Source organism: Petaurus breviceps, unplaced genomic scaffold (genome assembly GCF_028583685.1).
Source record: "Petaurus breviceps papuanus isolate PSGF00001 unplaced genomic scaffold, PetGlider_PUasm1.0 229, whole genome shotgun sequence".
NCBI lineage: Eukaryota > Metazoa > Chordata > Mammalia > Diprotodontia > Petauridae > Petaurus > Petaurus breviceps.
The window spans coordinates 16,914,918-16,938,685 of record NW_027185903.1 but is presented as its reverse complement, the minus strand read 5'-3'; the positions used below and the strand labels follow the sequence as shown (position 1 = coordinate 16,938,685).

The 23,768-nt window shown below is 38.3% G+C and overlaps 1 protein-coding gene across 2 annotated transcripts in view; it reads right to left on the bottom strand.

Annotated features, from left to right (window-relative positions):
* PDE8B (phosphodiesterase 8B) overlaps positions 1–23,768 on the bottom strand; it is a 357,883-nt gene that overhangs the window by 105,487 nt on the left and 228,628 nt on the right. For both annotated transcript variants that reach the window (XM_069096276.1, XM_069096275.1), the window contains exons 4-6: positions 21,715–21,774; positions 18,271–18,328; positions 7,815–7,903 (exon numbers count right to left, since the gene is read on the bottom strand). In XM_069096276.1, coding sequence (XP_068952377.1) covers positions 7,815–7,903; positions 18,271–18,328; positions 21,715–21,774 — 207 coding nt within the window. The remainder of the gene's footprint in view (positions 1–7,814; positions 7,904–18,270; positions 18,329–21,714; positions 21,775–23,768) is intronic.

Below are 23,768 nucleotides of genomic sequence, written 5' to 3'. Positions count from 1 at the left end.
CTCTATGACACTGGCAAGTTTCCTTGCTGGCAAAATGAGGGGATTGGAGCAAGAGGGGATTGGCCTCTTCTAGCTCTAAGGTTTTACGATTAATTTCCATCCTAATTGACCTCTCAAAGTCACCATATTCCAAACTGAGCTCATTACATTCCCTCCAAACATTCCTCTCCTCCCAGGAGTCCCTCTTTCTGCCAAAGACTCCATTCTCCTTCTAGGTCTGTGACCTCAGTACTTACCACGACCCCTCACCCTCCCTGAACCCACACATCCAATCAGTCGCCCAACCCTTCCACTCTTTCCTTCACAACAACTCTCACCTCTCTCTGCTTACAAAACCATCTTCTTAGTTTGGGCTCTCCTGACCACTCACTGAGATCACTAACACAGCCCCATAATTGGTCTCCCTGGCTTGAGTCTCTACAGTCTAATGTATACATTGCTGTCAAAGTAATTTTCTTTAGGCACGTACAATGTGAGTGCCCTGTTAAACCAATTCCAGAGGGCTCCTATTGACTCTAGGATTAAGTATAATTTCTCTTTTTCACTTTTAAAATCCTATCCAATCTGGCCTCAACCTATCTTCTTAACTTCAAACATGACATTCCATATGCTGGTGTCAAGATTGTCCTGGTTTGCAACTTTCTAGTGGGAGAATTTATACCTCAGAAATCTGCAAATGCCTTAAGTCCAGGCTTGAATTATTGTTTTATTAACTGTCTATACTTAAGTGATAGATGATATATTACTAATGCAGTTTAAACTTAAAAGGGTGTCATGGATTTTCAGAGAGCTGGTTGTTGAACATTTATCATCACACTCTTGCTCCATATCCCGTCTCAATGTCTCTTCATGAGCTCCCCATACATGGAATGCTCTCCCTCTATACCTCTGGCTTATAGCATCATCTCTTTCTTTATGACACAGTTCAAGCACCGTCTCCTACATGAAAATTTTCCTCATTCCCCCAACTGCTTGTGTCCACTCTCCCTCATAAGCTAGCTTGCACTTCTTGACTTTCTATGTACTTATATCTATTTATTTGATATTTATGATATATATATACATATATTGGTTTATGTTCTTCTTTATCTGCCCCTTTAGAATACAAGCTGCCTATGGGTAGGGATTGTTTGTTTGTTCTTATATCCCCAGCCTCTACCACAATACTTGCCCCAAAGTCAGGGCTTAAATAAACACTTGTTAATGGACTTGCTGATAGACTCTAAGCAATGAGAAGATAGGATCTGGGCCATTTTCATCTTAGTAACTCTTTGTGGAAAATACTTTGTGCATAGTAGACATTTAATGAATCTTTGTCAAACTGAATTGTTCATATGTTCATCAAAAAGCAGCCCTAAGATTCAGGTTCAGTGACTACGGTGATGCCTAGGGAGTTAGACCTATTGGGGATAGCTTTCATCATACTGACTGACCCAGCAGGAAGAAGTCAAGGAAAGGTGAGAATTTTTGCCACTGTGAGCACCAGCTCCTTGATTTCTGCAACAAGGACACGATGAGACACCCTCCCATAGGTATTTTGCGTTGCATTGTAAATAATGCCCCTTGTGACTGTGTTCCCCCAGGACATCACCTGTCCTTGGTTTGTCCCCGTATAGGGGGGCAAGTCTGCTAAAGTCTTTAAAGCTGAAACACCATGTTTCTCTTCCTATAACACAGTTATTGTCAAAGAGAGCTAAAGTGAACAGCAGCTGATGGAAAGACAGGGAGGGAGGCTGGAAAAGCCCTAAATAAATAAAAAGAGCCCTACAAATGCCTATCATAAGGAGAAACATTTTGCTCCACAGGGCTTAAGGTTCTGCCAGTCAGAAATTATTCGCTACTAAAAGGGAGTGATGGTGTGCTTAGCAGGCTAAAGGACTTAGCCATTAATAAGCTGATTGGCCTTAAAACAAACACAGGAGTTTAGTTCACCTCCCAGATTATGGATATTCAACACCTATTAAGCAGTTTCTGTCTATGAGTTGATCATGACGCACACCTCAGAATATGGTTAAGTCCTAGCTGTCCTTTTAGGGGGATGGATCAGATGGATCTCACCACAATAAACAGCATAAGGACATGTATCTATTTCCATTCTCGAAGAAGCCTAAATTCACAGGTGTGGGTACTCCTTCCATTGACACAAGTCATGAACTCTCTAAATATTGGTTGCCAATCTTTGAGAATTGCTGGGGGCCCCCAAAATCATTACTTGGTGGCCAAGCATTTGTATAAATGAAAAAAAGTTTCAAATTTGAACAATGAATATTGTTCTGCAGAACAAATTACCCATGTTGGATGATGGTTATATTACATATTTAGTTGCAGCCGGGGGTGGAATTGTAGAGAAGAGCATTATGCAATTCACTATATAATTAGACTATAATTGTTCACGAATTATATAATAAGGAGCTGAACCTGTGCAGGGAATAATAGGGTTGATTGTCACCGAAGTGTATGTGGATTTTCTGAGTGACCTTGATAAGGCAAATGAGCCTCAAAGGTCATCAAGGGTCACAGGGATAAAGGAGGAAGAAAGTCAAAGATGAGACAGTATAGTATTATGGGAAAAGCCCTGGGCTTGTAGAAAGTCAGCCTCTGTTGATTATGTTTCTTGTGTGATGCTGGACAAGTCCTTTTCATCTCCTCTAAATGTCAATTTTTTAATCTGTAAAATGATGATGGTGTCTAAGGTCCCTTCCAGTACTAAGACCATGGTCCTATGAACTAGTCTACCTGTCACCTAATATACTTTATGGTGTCCTTGTGGTCTAGGAGAACTCAGGCTACATGCATTTGAGAAGGGGCTTGATATCTTTTGCATGTCTGACCAGAACAATGAATTTATTTCATTAAGCACCATTCTGCTAAAGATGTTACAATTCACTAACCAAAGCAGAGCTGCCAGGTTGCTCCACAAGAGACACAATACATTCCCCTCATCCCTCCTACATGCCCCACAGACCAACTCCCTTCTGGGCCATTATTTTAATCTTTCCAGGTTTGAAAACTAATGCAAGTGGTTAGGAGTAAGGGTCTCCTTTCACACAAAGGTCCATGGCTGCTGAGGGTATGCAGAAGGTAACCAGTTCATTGAGGAACAGCACTTGCTGCTAGAAGGCCTGGACTAAGAATTTGGGTCCAATCACTATGACTTTTTACAACTGATTCCTGCCACTCACCACCATTCTCCTGGCAAGTCAAATGAGAGAGCAGTTATTAAGCACCTGGCACTGTGCTAAACACCATGGATATAACGAAAGGTAAAAGTAAGCAAAAACAAAAAACAACCAGCCCCAGTTCACAGTCTAATGGGGGATATGACCAGCAAACAACTATGTACAAACACACTGTGTGGGTATTAATTCTTCATTAAGGTTTGGGTATTCATAGACTACAGGGAATAGGGAGAGAACTTGGAAATCATATGGTCTCTGTTGTATTTCACTTGAGCCATAATCTGATGCAGACAGTAATACTCAAGGCTTTTTTCTCTATTGAGTCATTTCGAATGACTATACTTGACTTCAGTATTGCAGGATGGAATGAATACCTTTCCAAGAAAGGACTTAACACAGTAAAAATAGCAATTATGCAACACCAAGGTGACTGCCCTGAATTATATGATGTGAGCCAATTTGATTATTACTTTCACCTAGCTCATTAAATACTTCATCAAAACAATAACAATGACTTAAAATTAAATGAATAAACTTTCAAAACAAGAGAGAACCGTATTGTTTATCTATGAGATAATTCATGGGTAAGAAATTCATCAAAAGTAAGATGATTTTCAATTTTTTTCAGATACTAGCTGTATGACCCCAGGGTCATTTAACCTTTGTTGGCCTCAGCTTCCTCAGTTGTATATGAATACCGTGTTTCCCCGATAATAAGACCTATCCCGAAAATAAGCCCTCCCCTTACTGTGTAAGATTCCTCTAAAATAAGCCCTCCCCCGAAAATAAGCCCTATTGAGATTGCTACTGTAGTGAAGGTGATCTCCTGCGCTACACGCTACATTACGGTGCCCTCTGTATGCACCGTCCCCCCCCCTGAAACTCACGCCGCGCTCCGAGCTGCATCCAATCAGAGCTACAGCAGTGAGCGCGTCATCCTGTTCTTCCCCAGTGATTTTCTTATTGAATAAAGGTACATTTTTTTGTTCACATTTACCTGTTTATTAAAATTGCTGTCAATGTTCATTAAAATAAGCCCTCCCCTGAAAATAAGCACTCTGGTGTTTTTCTGTCCAAAAAAATAATAAGACAGTGTCTTATTATCGGGGAAACACAGTATAATAATAGCACCTACTTCCTGGAGTTGTTGTGAGGATCTTGAAATAATATTTTTACAGCACTTACCACAGTGCCTGACATATTCGGCTGTTTTTGTTGTCATTTTTTAAATTGTGTCCAACTCTTCATGACCCCATTTGCGGTTAGGCAGAGATACTGGATGGGTTTGCCATTTCCTTGTTGAGCTCATTTGACAGATGAGGAAACTGAGGCAAACAGGGTTAAGAGGTTTGTCTATGGTTGGTCACATAACTAGTGTCTGAAGTCAGATGTGAACTCAGGAAGATGAGCCTTCTTGACTCCAGGCCTGACAATTCTATCCACTGCACAACCTAGCTTCCCTCTGACATATAAAAGAAGTTTAATAAATGCTTATTCCCTTCCTTCCTTCCTTGCTATTAATTGTGAAACCATCTAAACTACAGGACTAATATGAAGACATGAACTGTCTCAATGGATTACTTTGGATCAAAGAATTTGAAAACTGCAAAGTACGGTATAAGTATAATTATTGTTGTATAATAGATATTAATTAGCAACAGTAGAGGTCACAAGAAATGCAAACAATAATTTACACATTAGTATGATTAACAAGCACAAGTTGTTGAAGGAAAGGCAATGTGGTTTCTGTAAAGGAAAACCATGCTTCATCCAGCTTTGAAATTGTCTAAAGGGGTTACAGACAAGGGGAACCAACAGACAGACTCCCTAGCAAGTCAGTTAGCTAACAAACATTTATTAAGTGTCCAAGCCTTCATGCTAAACACTAAGGATGTTAAGACAAAAATTTAAGTTTTCCTCCTCTTCCAAAACAAAAACAAAACCCCAAACACACAAAGCTATTGGAAAACCAATACTAAAGGAAGTGGTACTTGATTCAGATTCTGGCTCTGTATAGCCAAGCCACCAGGGCTGAACCCTTATTAAGTCTTCTATAAAACATGAGGATTGGGGTCCATGTTCTTTAAGGTACCTCAATTCTAAATCCTATGATCCTACAGACAGTTGCATTAATAGATGACCCTGTAGCTCAAACATTTCTTTTTTTTCTTTTTCTTTTTTTTTTTTACATTTCTCAAACAGTATAGAAAAGACACAGTGAAATTTCTAAGAATGGGGAAGAGGCTTGGCTTTTTCAAATAATGAAATATAACCATCGCAAATTAGCTTCTGGAATCTTTCACACAGTTCAGGTTCTCAGAAAGGTAAGACAGAGCTGGGAAAAGTTCAAAGAAATGCAACTGAAATAATGCACAGGAAGTCAGAAAGATTAAATTTCTAGTCTCAAAGGACAAAGGTTCTAAGAAGATGTGATCATAGCCTGTAAAGATCACAAAAGGGAGGGGAAAGGTGATGTAAACTTATTCATGGGGCACACCCTGAAGCTTAAAGGTTGGGAAGACATAACAGGAATTAAAAAAAATACAATGGTCAGTAAACTTAATGGAACATATTACTCTAAAAGGCAGTTTGCTTTCGTAGAAGTAGTGATGGAAAGAATCTTGGAAGTCACCTGGTTCAACCACCCTCCAATAAAGGAGGCTGAGGCCCAGAGAGAATGTTACTTGCCCATGGTTACACAGTTATTAAGAGGCAGAACCCAAATTATAAAATGAATCTTCTAACTCCACATCCAGCTACCTTTACATTTTAGCATGTCACTTTCTATCAAAATTTAAAGAGTTTCAAGAAGGATAAATTCAAGATAAATTCAGTTAATAGAATCAAGCTGATTTCAAAAGAGCTGATGAGACTAAAGATGCAGCCCTAACTTTGAGTCTGAACTAACAGAGGCCAACAACCATGTAATTCCATAGTCTATTCTTTGGTGGAGATGTAACTTAGAGAGCAAACACACAGATACACACACAAACATTTTTCTGGATGATGATTAGAGCAAAGATTTACTATTAGTTATTTTAGATGTGTACTGAGTAATGCTAGGTGGTGCAGTAGATAGAGGAGTAGGTCTGGAGTTAAGAAGACTCATCTTTCTGAGTTCAAAATTGGTCTCAGACACTTACTAGCTGTGTGACTCTGGGCAAGTCACTTAACCCTGTTTGCCTCAGTTTCTTCATATGTAAAATAAGCTGGAGAAGGAAATGGCAAACCACTCCAATATCTTTGCAAAGAAAACCCCAAATGGGGTCACAGAGTTGAACATTGAAAAATGACTCCAGGCCTGACAATTCTATCCACCGTACCACCTAGCTGCCCTCTGACATATAGTAGATACGTAATAAATGCTTATTTCCTTCCTCCCTTTCTTGCTATTAATTGTGAAATCATCTAAAATACAGTACTAATACACTTACATGACCTGCCTCAATGGAAAACAAAATGAAAAATGGATTTGTGTTTTAACTTTGTAGTACATATGCACTCCCTTCCATCTTAGTTATGAAATGCCATATTGCTGATGATTAAGTTCTTGATCCCGAAATACGGTCAAAGACCTAGTGTGCAGACAGATGGAGTCAGGAGGACCTAAGTTCAAATTACAATCTCTCTCAGCCTCAGTTTCCTCATCTACAAAAGGGGACAACAATAATTCACAGCATTGTTGTTAGGATCAAATGTGTGTCAAATGCTTTTAGAACCTTAAAGCACCATATAAACATTCATTATTATTATTATTGTCCAGAGTGGTACATGAGTTGGGTCTGGTAAGGACTGGAACATTGTAATTGGGTCCAATTTGTTACTTAGGAAGGAAGATGCCAAGGGATTTTAGTATCAGAAACCAAAATTCTGACTAGTTTAGGAGGCTGGATAAAATGCTTCATCCTTTCTCAGTTCCAAAGAGCTTTATAACTTGCTACTTAAAATATCATATGACAACAATTTACATTAATTTCCTCAAGACAACTCTGTGAAGTAAATAATAGTAAGCATTTTTGACACCATTTTATAGGTCAGGAAACTGAGACCAGCGGAAGATAAGTGACTTGGCTCAAGGTCACACTAGTGTCTGAGGTTTCATTTGAACTCCAGTCTTTGTCATCTCCAATATTCTTTCTTCTCAATATAAAAGGGCTATCATGGCAACTTAATTTTGGCCAGAATGATAACTATCCACCTTTGTGTGCTAACATCACGTAAGTCCAAATAAGAATTCATAAACAGAAATAAAAGGTAATCCTCCGGAGCTAATTCCTCAGCCAGAGTCTGACAACTGAATATTGAGCAATACTTTCCTCATATATTATTTTAAGAATGTGCTCAAAATAACTGAGAAAGGCAGAGGATCTAAACACGTATCCCATCCTCTCCAAGGGCTCCCACTCTGGCTACATCATAAAGGATGGGTGATCTGGGAAGCCCAACTGAAAGAGAGAGAACATGGGTTCAATCAATCAGAGTTACTTTTTAGTCCAGTATGCCTGTTGGATTTTTTGCATTATTCTTGATGCTCATCCATGAACATCCAACTCAATGACCTAGACTGGTGCTGACTGACAAACTGATTTAGAGTATTGTGAAATCACAGCTTAATTTTGTTATATTTCCACGTACCGTAATTTGAACTGTGATCGAACTTCCCCGTGCTCTATTTGAATCAGTTCATTGTAACAAGCAGTGATACTGCTATTCTCCATAAATCTCTGGGGAAAAAAAGAATCAAAGACAGCCTGTGAGACATGTACAATCACTTGTTAGAGAGGAAAACTCTAAATACAATAAATAGTTCCCTCCCCCTCCAACCTCACTTTTATCTCCATTACCTTATTGCAAATAAGTAGTATAAAATGGAGTGAAAGGAGGTGGGGCCAAGACGGAGGCGTAAAGGCAGGGATTCACCTGAGCTATTCCTCAGACCCCTCCAAAGACCTTTAAAAATGACTCTAAATAAATTCTAGGATAGTAGAACCAACAGAAAAGACACAGTGAAAAAAGTTTCCAGCCCAAGACAAGTTGGAAAGTCAACAGGAAAGGTCTGTTGCACCAGGGTGAGAGAGGAGAACAGTCCAGTGCAGGTTACGCCATCACAGTGCAGGCCCCAGAAACCAAGAGCGGGACTTGGGAGTGACTGAATCAGCAGTGGTAGCGGCAGTGGCTGCTTCCAGAACTCAAGGTCCACAGACGATAAGGGGTTCAAAGCATTTGTCAGAAGGAGAACAGAGTGGTCTCTTTGTGAGCACTGAGTCTGGACTCTATTGCTTTGCCCATACTTGGATGCAGGATGCAGTCCTAGGTGGTAGTCCCAGGGCAAAGAAGAGCATTAGCACGGCAGAGTTTGTGGCCCCAGGGGAAAGGGAATCCTCCTCATAGTTCCAGGGCAGAAAAGAGTGTTGGTGGTCACTCACAAGGTCGGAGCACAGGTCAGGAGACCATACCACGTTGGAAGAACTGAAAATTCACAAGTCCCTAGAGGTATCTCTAAAAACAGTTGCACAAAACCCTCGAAGCATAGGACAGTTCACCTTCTACCCTGGAAGCAGAGCCCTAATTTAAGAAAAAGTTAAAATGTCAAGGCTGGGAAAATAAGCAAACAATGGGAAAAAACTGACTATAGGAAGTTACTATGGTGACAGGGAAGATCAAAACACATACTCAGAAGACAACAAAGTCAAAGCTCTTACACTCAAAGCCTCCAAGAAAAATATAAATTGGTCTCAGGCCATGGAAGAGCTCAAAAAGGATTTTGAAAATCAAGTAAGTGAAGTAGAGGAAAAATTGGGAAGACAAATGAGGGTGATGCAAGAAAATCATGAAAAATAAATCAACAGCTCAGTAAAGGAGACCCCAAAATACTGAAAAAAAAATAACACTTTAAAGAAGAGACTAGGACAAATGGTAAAAGAGGCCCAAAAAATCAATGAGGAAAAGAATGCCTTAAAAAGCAGAACTGGCCAAATGGAAAACCAAGTCCAAAAGTTCACTGAAGAGAATAATTCTTTAAAAATTAAAATGGAATAAATGGAAGCTAATGACTTTATGAGAAATCAAAACACTATAAATCAAAACCAAAGGAATGAAAAAATAGAAGACAACATGAAGTATCTCACTGGAAAAACAACTGACTTGGAAAATAGACCCAGGAGAGATAATTTAAAAATTATTGGATTATCTGAAAGTCATAATAAAAAAAGCCTAGACATCATCTTCCCAGAAATTGTCAAGGAAAACTGCTCTGATATTCTAGAACCAGAGGATAAAATAGAAATTGAAAGAATCTACCAATGACCTCCTGAAAGAGATACCAAAATGAAAACTGTCAGGAATATCATAGCCAAATTACAGAGTTCCCAGGTCAAGGAGAAAATATTGCAAAGAGCCAGATAGAAACAATTCAATTATCATGGAGCCACAATCACAATAATAAAAGATTTAGAAACTTCTACATCAAGGGATTGGAAGGCTTGGAATATGATATTCCAGAAGGCAAAGGAGCTAGTATTGCAATCAAGAATCACTTACCCAGCAAAACTGAGTATAATGCTTCAGGAAAAAAATGGATATTTAATGAGATAGAGGAATTTCAAGTATTTTTCAGAAAAAGACCAGAGCTGAATAGAAAATCTGACTTTCAAATACAAGACTCAGAAGAAGTATAAAAAGGTAAACAATATAGGGAAATCATAAGAGACTTATTAAAGTTAAGCTGTTTACTTTTCTACATGGGAAGATGATATTTGTAATTCATAAGACCTTTCTCATTATTCGAGTAGCTAGAAGGAACATACATAGATAGAGGGCACAAGTGTAAGTTGAATAGGAAGGGATGATATTTAAAAAATGAAATTGAGTGATGAGAGGGGAATGTCCTGGGAGAAAGAGAAAGGGAGAAGTAGAATGGGGTATATTATCTATCTCACATAAAAGAGGCAAGAAAAAGCTTTTACAGTGGAGGGGAGGGGGGGAGATGAAGGAGAGTGAGTGAACCTTAGTCTTATCAGAATTAGCTCAAAGAGGGAATAACATACACACACAATTGGGTATAGACGTCTATCTCACCCTGCAAGAAAGTAGGGGGAAAGAGTAAGGGGGATGATAAAAGTGAGGGCAGATTGGGGGAGGGGGTAATACAAAGCAAAACACTTTTGCGGAAAGGGTGAAAGGAGAGAGAGAATAAAATAAATGTGGGGGCATAGGATGGAGGGAAATACAGTTAGCAATGGTAACAAAAAAAATTTTGAAGCAAGTTTCTCTGATAAAGGCCTCATTTCTCAAACATAAAGAACTAAGCTAAATTTATACAGATGAGAGCCATTTCCCAATTCATAAATGATCAAAATTTTTCTTGAGGTGTTTTTTGAGGTTGTTTTCTTTCACAACATGACTATTACAGAAGTATGTTTTGCATGATTACACATGTATAATCTATATCAAATTACATGTCTTCTCGATGAGGGGAGCTGGAGAGAGAAGAAAGGAGAGAATTTGGAACTCAAAGTCTTAAAAATAAATGTTAAAAATTATTTTCAAATGTAACTGGGAAAATAAAATACTGAATTAAAAAAAAAGAAAATGAAATAAAAGACCCTTCCCCCATGACCTAGAATATATCTTCCCATGTTCTAAACTGTTTCTTAGTCTTAGAAACTCAATGCCAGGCATTGGGTGAATATGATTGTTGGTTACAACCTCTTGTTGACTGTTGTTCAATCATTTTTCAGTTGTGTCTGACTCTTCATGACCCTGTTTGGGGTTTTCTTGGCAAGAATACTGAAATGGTTTGCCATCTCATTCTCCAGCTCATTTTACAGATGAGGAAACTGAGGCAAACAGAGTGAAATTACTTGTTCAGGGTCACACAGATGGTAAATGTCTGAGGTGAGATTTGAACTCAGGAAGATGAGTCTTCCTAACTCCCATCCCAGCACTCTATTCACTGTACCACCTAGGTGCTGTTGATTTCAGACTTCCCTTAAAGCAAGCAGTTAAGAAAAATTTCACTTCTAACACCTGTAGTAAGACACAGGCAAGTTTTTAATATCATCCATGGATGTTTATCAGGAATGTGCTGGTAAAATGTTTAAAGACCAGCTCTTCAGAAAAACAAAATGATACATTTTGTTATTAACATTTTCTTCATCATTTTGTTAGTCTAAACAATCAATAAAACAATAACTCAAGCCCCACATTGTAATATTTTCCATAATGTAGATGTGTACATAAAAAATTTAACAATCAGCTATCAGGGGCTGATTCAAGCTGACTGCAGCACACCCCTATGGCTATTTAATTTCCACAGCTGATTAGCTCTGCTTTTTATCAATAATTTCCAAAATTTAATATTGAAAAAATAAATATCTTTCACACCATTACATGTTTGCTTATATTTCCCATGTGCTGAGTCCTGCATTTCTACCTAAAGAGTAAGCTCTTGAATTCTTAGTGCTAAGCACATTATAGGCAATTAATAAATGCCTGATGAACGAGTGGATAATGGAATATATAATACGAAATGCCTGTTGGGTTCAATGCCCATAATCAAAACTCTGAAAAGTATTTACCATGGAAAAAGTTAAGTAATTCATCCATTCATTCACTAGAAATGTCCTGAATACCTACTATGCATAGTAAAAGGTGTTGAGGGATGTGTGTAGATAAATTAAGATATGGCCCCTGAACTCAAGGAGTTTATAATCTACTGGGGAAAGGGAGCAGACCCATAAAACATAGAGATTTAATGTAATATAAATTATAATAATGAATTATAAATTATAATAAATTATAACAATAATAATTGCAGTAAATTATAATAATGAAAAGTCACTCATATATTTAAGTGCTCCAACAACTCAAGGCAGACATATTCTTTTCTCAATAAAACACAAGGTCGGGGCAGCTAGGTGGCACAGCGAATAGAGCACCAGCACTGCAGACAGGAGGACCTGAGTTCAAATCCAGCCTCAGATACAACACAAAAACTAGCTGTGCAACCTTGGGCAAGTCACTTAACCCCAATTGCCCTCCAAAAAACAAAAACAAAAAACACAAGGTAATTTCCTCCACAGTTGGAAGATGCTATTATGGTCCTGAAAACAATTGATCTGTATATCTGATGTGATTGACAAATTCAATTAACTATAAGTGTGGGAGCTAAGGTATGAACAAAAATAATTCTGACTGCACAACTGGATGTGGGAAAGCACATACATGAGCAATTTAAAGAGAACACATAAAAGAGGAGGGCTTGAATTAAATTTCATACACTTAAAGGGGAGTAATGGGAGTGAGACTGAACTTGTGGTCTGGAATCAGACTGGGAAAAGTACTCAAGCTGAGGAATTTGGATTATCCAGCATTGAGCAGAGTGTTTGGTGCATGTTATTGTTCAGTTACTTTTTCAGTCGTATCCTACTGTTCGTGACCCCATTTGGGGTTTTCTTGCCAAATATACTGCAATGGTTCACCATTTCCCTCTCCAGCTCATTTTACAGTTGAGGAAACTGAAGCAAACAGGGTTAAGTGATTTACCCCAGGTCATACATCTAGTAAATGTCTGAGGCCAAATTTGAATCTGTGGGGATGACTGTTTCTGATTCCAAGCCCAGTGCTCCATTCACTGCACCACCTACCTGCCCTGGCACATAGCAGGCATTTAATAAATATTGATTGATTGATTAACTAATGCTGTGGAGAACCTTGAACCTTGAACTAGGCTAGGGAATTTGGCTATAAGCACACTTTCTTATTCACAGAGCATTGATTTATCGTGAAATACATAGGAAGGTTATTATTTCTCTTGCATGAACATAGCAAAATAATGCAGAAATAATACTGATTAAGGATAAATTTCAAGACAATTTTGGAAATCATTTTTTGCCAAAGATATGAGAACAAAACCTTGTGTTACTTTTTGATCTGGGGTAAGATAATATTTGTTGTTTAAAATCCTCTAGGTCTGTGTGACTGCAGCAAAGCAACAGGTATGGAGGAGCCTACAGAGTTGGACTCCCATTTCATGAAACTTCACAGGTCATACATAGATCATGAGCTAGAGTGAATCTCAGAGGTCATCTAGTCTAATACCTTCACTTCACAGATGAGGAAACTGAGGCCCAGGGAGGATAAGTGACTTGCTGAAACACTCTTTAGAGGTCAAATTTGAACCCAGGTTCTTTGACTCCAGAAACAATGTTCTTTCACTGTAGCAGGCTACCTCTCTTGAGAATTCTCTGTATTATCACCCATCCAAATCTATACCATTCAGATAGTTTGATGGACAGACACAGAGAATGCCAGACCCCTGAGATTTATGATTCTCAGAATTTCATTAAATTAATTAGTCATGAGAAAACTCACAGTATCATATATATGTAAATATCCACATATATACCCACACATATATACATACACATATATGCATATATACATACACTTATATCTACACACATACCCCAAATGAATACTTCCCTCTACCTTCATGTTATCCTGATTTTGTATATCTTTCTGTTATGGTCCACTGCTCTTGGTGGGGAATCAGGGAGAGCAGAGCCAAGAAAGGGACAATATGAACTTGGTTCAGCTCTGATTACAGATCAGAAGCTAAAATAAACATATGATGATCTAACAGGACTCTCACCAAATAAAGACATAGTTTTCTACTCTACCACCTGAACCTTTTGGGGGTAGGTAGAGGACGGTAGTGTGTACAACTAAATTAAAAAAAGGACACAAAGTTTCAGATGGAAAGAGTACGTTTATTCATGGCTCCAAGAGATGAATTAATACAAAGTTCTTTGAGTATCTCTCCTGCAGTAAAGCCACTTACAAATAGTACTAAGGACTTCAATGAGAGCTACGTTGGACTACTTGATGGCACAATTTGTTCCTGGATCCCAGATCAATGACCATAGACTTTTGTCTCACTAGGCTGAACAGCCAGCAACACAGGGCTGGGTTTCAGCAAGTAATTCAATACAATCAAAACAACTCAGGGATGGGAAACAGTCTCACGCAACTGGGGAAAACAAGAATAACAGGCATAGTTGGAAGGATGTAGCAGTGAAATGTTGCCAGCTAAATCATTTTTGCCCAAAAAAGTAAAGTAGGCCTCCATGTTTGCGGATCAACAATGGGGGGTCCCATCAATCTCACAATAAGGGCGGCCAGGTGGCTCAGCAAGTAAGAGCACTGGCTCCAGTGTCAGAATGACCTGGGGATCAAATCCGGGCTCAGATACTTAGCACCACACCCAGAAATAACTGGCCGTGTAACCTTGAGCAAGTTACTTAACCCCGATTGCTTTAAAAAAAAAAATTCATAGTAAGTTCAGGAGTAGAGTGAAATAACACCCCCAAGTACGTTAACTCTGTAAAGGCAAATGAATGAACTTAACAAGTGGTACTTTCTTTTTGAGATGGAATCTCCCAATGTTGCCCAGGGTCTTGCCCAGCCATCAGTGGGCCTTGATCCCAAAGTTGATTAGTATGGACGTTTTAACCAGCTTCATTTTTCTGACCTGAGTTGGCTTATCCTTCCCTAGTGGCCCTCTCCTCCCAGGGAATCACCATATTAAAGCTGGTCTTAGCAAAGATACTTGATTGACTTTAGCCCTACTACATCTTAGAACTCCCACAGAATCAACAATCCACCAGCCTTAGTCTTCCTCAGCAGCAAGGACAATAGACATGAATCACCATCCCTAGCCTTGGGATACTTTCCAATCTGGTACTAAATGATACCAAGTGGATTTGGAAGGTTAATGTTCTTCATATGGATGGGCATTTTGCCATACATTGTTGAGACATTAAATATTTCAATAGTATTTAAATATATCCAAAAATGTTCGAAGGAAACAAAGTGATGCACTTTTTCTTTGTAGGGGAAGAGGACTTGTGATTCAATTAGAATAAGGAACTCCCACTGAGGAAGCGCCTTCTACTCTTGTTTATCAGCCCCTTCTCTGAAACTTATAGCCTGAAAGAATTACCATTAATTACCATTTACTGAAAGAATTAAGGGATTTGCATAGGGTCATACAGTCAGTGTCAGAGGTGGGCCTCAAACCTAGGTCTTTCTTACTCCAAGGCCAGCTTCCTATGCCGCATCCCTCTGCTTCTCAGCAGGGTTTTAACATAAATTTCATTTTTTATAATGTCTTCTTGTAAAGAAGTGAAAACCATGAGTTTTGATCTGTCTTCTCTTCCTTTTTTTAAACAGATCTGGAAGCTCTAGTCATTTATGGAAGGAAAGATATGCTTCAATTTATTCTGCTTTCTGTGCTAATTAGAGGCAGATTCACTGAATGAGGGCCAGGCCTTGAAAATGATGATGACAAAGAATGGTCATCATAAGAAACAGAGACCAACATAAGTAACATAAAGACACTGTCAGAGCCTAAGCGGGCTCTAAGGAACACATCCTACAACATTGTTATTTTATTCTCTACTCAATGCTCAGGATAAGAAGGAAATCTTGTGTTGCTCAGCACTGAGAGAAGCTTGACAGATACCATAAAAGATAATTGTGGGTTGGGGGGAAGATGGGGGAAAAGGAATCAGAGAAATTGTTTTCTGAAGATGAAAAAAAGGAATCATGAAAGGTGATGATGGCTTGTCATTTCTCTAAAAGTAGGCTAAAGAAAATGAGTCTCAGTTCCACTGACTCTTTCTTTACCAATCCTCCTTTTTAAAGGTTTTTCTGTTACATAAACCCAAAACATGTCCTTGTAATCTTACCAAGGTACAACATATAAGTGTACCAGAACTGAATGCCCTCCTTTAAGCGAATGGACAACAGACAAAAGAAAAGTGTTCAGAGAGGGAAGGATAAAGCTAATTAGCAGCACCCTATTCAATTCCACAATGTGGAACATATTATCTTGCATATTTTATTTAGCATTGTTCTTTTCATCCCTAAAGCATTCCCCAGGCACAGAAATAACCTCACCCAAAATGTAGTTTCTCTTTCTCTATGATTTAAAGCCAGGAAAAGATTCTTAACACTCTTCCACCTCCCCACTCCCCCAAATCCCCTATCGGGGCAAATCAGACCTAGCCTGTAGTAGCAGAGCATCTAAAATCTAAAGAGGAATGTCTATAGGACCCCATTTTGAAAGTCTCATGTATTACCATGGAGAGTGCCATCTACTGAAGATTCAATTTACTCACAAAAGACTCTGAGCAGGAAAAGCAGTACAGTTTTTTAGAATTTGATAAATTTGTTTGGGGTAATCAATCTTAATCTACCTAGAGAACCCAATTTGGGCATTCAAAACATCTTTTTCTCTGTGTTAAAGATGAAAGGTATATTTTTGGTAAGCAAACAGTTTTCCTGATGGTCTGAATCAGTAACACATCAAGAGCTGGGCTGGTAATTGTCATGAATTTAAGAGCTGTGTTAAAACTGAGTATCATCTGTATAACTTGTGTACTGATTTGTACCCTTCTTATGAATTAAAGCTTAATAAATATCTCTGCTCTTAAAATGGACATTTCTTGATCTGACTTTTCTATTCCTTTTTCTCTCTTTCTTTCCTACTGTCCTTTCAGCTTTCTATATACACTCGAGTGCTCAAACTCTGCCAGCCTCCAAGAATATATCCTTACACTATCACTTCTGTAGTTCTTGGGAGTTTTTACGTCACTTGAGTAGACAAACAGCCAGCATTCTCTTAATATAGCAAACACCTAAGGGAGTTTCTTGGCTTCTTGAAGATAGCAACTATGCCCTATTTATCCTTGTCTTTTTCCTTCCCACACCATTGCCTATCATAGTCTTCTATACAACTTTAAAAAATGCTTCTTTGTAAGAAGAGGCAAAGGGACCTTTTTATGCAAAAATATTTAAAAGCTCTTTTTTTTTGGTGGCAAAGAATTGGAAATTGAGGGGATGTCCATCAACTGGGGAATGGCTGAACAAATTGATTGGGATGGAATGCTGTTGTGTTATAAGAAATGATGAACAGAAAAATCCAGGGAGACTTATATGAACTGATGCAAAATGCACTAAGCAGAACCAAGAGAACATGGTACATACACCGTAATAGCAGTATTGTAAGGATATAACTGCAAAAAACTTAGCTACTCGGATCAAGACAACAATTCAAGACAATTCCAAGAGACCCATGATGAAAAATGCTTTCCACCTCCAGAGAACTGAGGAATTCTAAGTGAAGTTTAAAGCACACTTTTTAAACTTTCTTTTTCTTGTTTGTATGTGTGCCTTTTCATGGGGAAGGGGAAGGGTGGGAGAGAATTTGGAACTCAAAACTTTTAAATTAAAATTTTTTTAACTTTCAGATTTTTACATGTAATTGGGACTACCTAATAAAATAAATAAAAATATATTTTGAAAAAGAAACAAATATTTTAAAAATGCTTGCTTTTTGATTAAATGAATGAACAAACTTAGAACTCTGAAACCACATTTCTTCAGGATAATTTCATTGACATCAGGTACATTGTTGTTAGGGCACTGATAAGGATGGAAACCCCAGCTAGACATAGAGATGAAACCACATACACACATACATATATACACACACATATACATCATCTGCTCTTAGGGTAGTCTAAACATGAGTATTTAAGGACTATGAAGCTTTGAACTGAGGTAATTGGATATGAGTTTTTGAGGGACTTAACCCCTAGTACTCTGATATGTGACAAACATGCAAAAATAGTCTCAGGGGACAATAATTCAGAACAGTTGGTCAAGTTTTACCCTTTCTCACTCATCATTTGAAACATCTCAGTATTGATCAAGCATTTAGAGTTAAAGTCGGCAACTGTCAGTTATCTCATCAATCACTGAATAATTATTTGTTATAGCACATCACAATAATATACTTATTATGATTATTTCAATTATTTGTCTGCATTAATTATTAAATGCCTGCTTTGTGCCAGGGTCTGTGCTAGCCCTAGGGATACAAATTGTACCATGAAACTACTGTTATCGTTCATCTGGCATATATCATCATGCAAGGGGTTGAGTCCCTCAACCTTGACTTGTTTTTAATTAAGGATTTTTTTGGGGGGAGGGGTATCTGCAGGAGGAGAAAGGCTCTACATACCCTATTGAAGCCTGCATGGAGAAGAGGAAGGACTGATGTTTCTTCACGTTCACCTGATCTGCAGCAAAGCAGAAAATGTGGTCACTCAGCAGATACAAACCAGGATTCCTCACACTGAAACATGGAAAGAGAGCAATGAGGCAAACATATATTTAGCTCCAACAATGGCCCAAATGGAAGGCTCCTTTTTAATTGATCATCTTAATGGGTGGCACCTGCTGATAGGTGTGGACAAATTGCACATACACTTGTGTATGTTCCTGGGGGTGGAGTGCCTGACTCCTCATGCTTTGCATCATCTTTTTAGATGCAAAAATAAATAAATAAAAACAAAAAAGTGAAAAAAAACATATAAACAAAAAATCAGCATAAGGTTAATGATAAGATTTAGAGCTAGAAAAGACTTAATCTTCTAACCCAACATCCTCTTCATTTTACCAGTTGGGAAACTGAGGCTCAGAGAGGAGGACTTCCCCAAGATCACACCAGTGGCAAGGAAGGGAGCTGGGCTATTAATAGAAGTCCTCTAATTAAATAACCTTGAAGGTTTCTTCCAGCTCTAATGCTAGGATTCTACAATCTAAATCCAGTGCCCAGTACACTATTCAGTGGTTATCTCAAAGGGGTCATGCTAGCATTGAGCAAGCTATTTGGCGCTATGCAACTCTGATTTATCTCTTGCAAATGCCACAAACCTGGAACCCCAGGAGTGACCCCTTCACCTCACTGGGCCTCAATTTTCTTATTTGTAAAATCAGTGGTTTAGATTAGATTATTTCTAAGGCCCTTTCTAGCTCTAAGGTACAATGGCATGTAGGTGTATGCTTCAGGGGTTGGGTCTGCAGTTAATATTCCCATGCTGCTAAACAGCCGCCTGGGAATCTTTCATCTCCCCTTTTCCCTGCAAACTCTCATGAACTGTAGCAACTGAAGAGTTCATATTTTATAGATGGCACAACCCACAAGTTAACCATGGAAGAAGCTGAACTATGAATGTAGGTCCATCAAAAGAATAGGTTTAGATGGGAAAGGCAAGAGAAAAAAAAAAGATTAGAGTTCCTAAGGCAGGAACAATTTTTAATAGTGTTCCTAAACTCAAACTACATTAAAGATCCTGCAAATATCTGCTAATGAAGGCTGGCCTTGCAACCAATGTTTGATGAAGGACAATGCCAGCAGCTACATCTCATCACCAGTCTTGACCCAAGGAGGTAGGGCTGTCTCTATTAAGAGAGAGAAAAAGGGTATTACAGAGACATCCTTTATCAAGGGGGTAAAAAAACAAAAATAAAAACGCTAGAACATTGAAAGGAAACTAAGTAAAACTGAATAAATGGATAAAGAAGTGAAAACCTTAAAGAACAGTTCTATTGCCTGATATTTTACTTGATATTAAAATTTTATCTATTACATTGTGTTCCAAAAATCCTAATGAGGTTTGAAATTGAACTAAGACTTTTGGGTCATCCTGTATTTGTAATGGGACCTGCAGTTAAATTGGGGCCTGAAAGGAAACTATTTTTTCTTCTTCTTTTGCCAGCAACTCAGGGGGGACAATCCCTTCCCTGAATAAGACATTAGCCTTGGAAATAACCACTTGTCCAGGGCTAGGATTAATTTATGCCAGGCAAGTAAAAAAAAAGAATACAGGTTTTATTGGTTTTGATGCTAGGGTTACTTCTAATGTCAAATCAGTTTGGGGGGAAAGTAGAAGGGGCGGGTGGATTTCCAGTTGAGAAAAGAAGGTATGTGGACCAGGTAAAGTTTTTGTCTTTACTTTTAAAAGCTTAACATACTGTCAACATCTCAGGATCTCCAGAGGAGAAAACACAAGAAAAAGGACTAGAAAAGAGACATAATCTTATGCTGCCATCACTCATTACTATTACCACACACACACACACACACACACACACAAGACTTTAGATTCTATTAAGCAACATTGTTCAAAGGGCTATGAGGAATGGTGGCACAAGAAGAACAATTTTTCTATTCATTTTTATAGTAAAAAGTGATCTGGAGTTCAGTTGGGAAGAGAAGCTTTTCAGTGTAAAGGAATTCAGGGTAGCAGACAAAGGTGTCTTGCTGGAAGGATAATTCTACCACTAGGGCTCCACATTCTATCAATCCACCTTTGGACTAAAATGCCATAAGAGCCTGGGATTTTCATGCTGGAAAATGACCTTAGAGATTATTTAGTCAAACTGTCTCATTTTATACATAAGAAAACTAAGGTCTAAAATATCTAAGTGACTTGCCCGAAGTCACAAAGAGACTAAGTGGGGAAAAAAGCAGAATTCAAATTCAGGTCTTGAAAATCTAAATCCAGGGCTTTTTACATGACATCATGCTCTCCCCACATGTATATGACAAAGGTCAGCCTTTCCTGGGGCTCTCCACATCATGAGAGGTTTCTCACCCATCGTGACCTACCTCTGAGACTAAAAAGTCCTTGATGGCATAATCTGTGACCATCACTATATTATGCTCAATTCCCAACAAGCCTTAGACCCTCATTCATCTTTTATTTTTATCAGTCTTAGTAATGGTCAGTGGCAACAACAGGAAGAAAATAAGATCCCAGCTATATCAGAACTGAGTGTCCCCAGTGACTCCAAAATGATGGGACTAATTTCATATGGTGTCACATGTGAATTTCAAATCATCTTTCTTTGTTTAAATAATTGCTTACAAATCAGTTTACTGATCACTTAGTAGAGAAAACCCAAAGGACTAGGAATGTTTTCCAAACTCCTTCAGTCATCCAGTGGTTTCCCTTCCTTTTCTTTACATATCAAGACCTCAGTTCTTTGTTCTAATTCTGCCACTAACTAGCTGTGTTACTTTGGGTAAGCCATTTAACATCTCTATAAATCAAGGGGATTGGCCTTGCAGATCACTGAGGCTCTGCCTCAGCTCTAACATCATATGAATTTGTCCCTTCCCTGAGTGCTCCAGAAGCTAAGCAATCCTCTTTTCTTCCCAATGAATACAGAGTATTGTTCTCATGCTACTCTTTGTTTCTTCTTAAGTGGAAAAGCCAAGTATTTTCCATTTATTTTTTTTTAAAGAATAAGAAAGAATAATTTGGAATAAAATTCTCTCCAAAGTTCCTCCCTGGTTTTACATTTATTCCTAAACATATGATGACCCTTCTAATTCCCTGGGATTAAAATTTTTTTTAAAAGGTCACATTAACTACTGCTAAAATCAATTAGACAAGATAAAGGTTTGAAATCTACAAAGCAAAAATTGTCCTTCCAGGAATTTGCACAACAAATGACAATCCCAAACTCCTAGCCTTCTTTTTTGGTAGGCTGGCCACAAAGCCTAAGGAAATCCCTATTGTTTAGCTGGATTTTGAATTGGAGACACATAAAACAAATGTCTAAAAATGAAAAGCAACTACCTTCCAGCTGGGGGAAATAATATAAAAGAACTTACATATGTGAAACAACGGCAAGGATAACTGTGTGTTCTGATGGATTCGTAGCTCGGATTGATCTGAAATGAGAAGATGCAAAGTCCAACAACATTCATTGTCTTTGCTTTGCCAAGTTAGTCCCATATGGCATTTCTTAGCACTTTAAATAGAAGAGAATCATTTAATAAGCAAATGGGGATCTATACGGAATGGCATGAAGATGGCAAAGTAAGATGCCCTTGTATCCTGGAGCAAAAACTCACTTTCATCTTGTTTTTTATTCAATTCAGGAGGACTCAATGCATTTTCCTGGCAATTTTCCAGGAGATCAGAGCTGCCAATTTTCCACTTCAAAACTTGGCAAATTCCATTGAAATTCCATGTTTTCTGGTTCAATTTCCATTTTGAGGAAAAAAAAACCAAAACAGAAAAAACTGGCAGCCCCACAATCCTTCAGTTATTTGTATGTTATTGGGGACTTTATCATGCTGGAACTTTTTCCTTTTAAGAAAGATAACTTGAAAATAAAAATTAAGATATTCTTTAGCAACTGGAGATACAGAATACAACTAAAACCCTTTTTACAATAAACTCCAAGTACTCATTTAAAAACTTTTGTTGCAGTGGATGGATTCAGTGAATAACAAAAGTTGCTTGGAATATTTCTTAAATAAAAACCTGTAGATTCCTCCCCACCCCCAAACAAAAAAAATTGCCTTATATAAAAAGGGATAAGAGCAAGAACCGGAGTTGTGATTTCAGTGACTTAGGGATTGCATAGGATCATGCACTCAGATATGGCAGGGACCTTAGAAGTCAATGAGTTTCAATCTCTTCATTTTACAGGTGAGGAAACTGAGGCTGAGACTAAGTAACTTCACCAGGGTCACACAGCTGCTAAGTGTCTGAGGCAGTATTTAAAACTCAGGTCTTCTGGACTCCACAACCAGTGCTCATATGAAGTCTATTCATCTTTCTAGGAGCTAATCTAATAATCTCTTTTTCTTCATTCCTATCTAAGATTACTTTTGTCTGCTTTGTATATGATTTGCATATAACTACATATGGACATGTTGTCTCGCTTTATAGAATGTAAGTTCCTTGAGGACAGAGATTATTTTATTTTTGTCTTAACGGTGCCTAGTACATGGTAGGTACTCAATATATATTTGTGGATTGAATGATTGTGCAGTCTATGGGTTAGTGACTTAGAAGGCATCTAGAAGCTTGAATCTTAACCCAGATCCAGCTGTTTCTACCTATTATATTTTGGTTGGTTGTTGTCCTTCGTTCTAAAAGAAGACCAAAATGACATCACTATGTTGAGGTCAAGATACAGCATGTCTGACTATGGCTGATTAGACCAATATGAGCTCAGAAGACTCAAGTGAACATTTGCAGTGAAGATGTTTCTAAATCTGCACATCTCACATTTTTTTTTAACTACTGCAATTCTGCTTCACTCACAGAGTACGGTGCCTTCTTTGATTTCAGCACTCCATACTAGGGGGTCCTGTGCCAGTGTCTCCTACATCACACAATCAATTTTGGTTACTGCTTGTCTATGAGGGCACTCATGTTTCTCATCTACTTGCCATCAGTGATAATTTAATGATGCATACTTCCCAGATTAGAGCTAAGAAAGTCTGATCCATAGGATGAGCTGAACTTCAAGGCTGATTCTGGGTAAAATTTTTAAGTTAGAAAAGTTTGCCTTTGGCCCTTGTGGTTCCCCTCTCTATGCTAGCAGCCATTTTGGTTTCTTCCTCTCAGTGCTCTACTGTTACCCCAAGTAATAAAGTCAGCACAGGAAGCTGTGGGGGCAAAAAGACAGCAGATATTGATCTCCTCTCTGCCATGCTCTGTTAGGATACTTAAAATTAGCAGAAAAAGAGAAGAACTCTTGGTAAATGTTAAGAATGGCCCTTTTACTGTTGGTATAGATTATTTTAACATAGTGAGCAGGTGAGATCTTGGCATGGTAGAATGATGTTACTGTAGGGATTGGGTATTACTGTTTAGTTTTCCCTGTATATCTCTGTTGGTGTTCTCCTGTGCTATGTGTATCTCTACT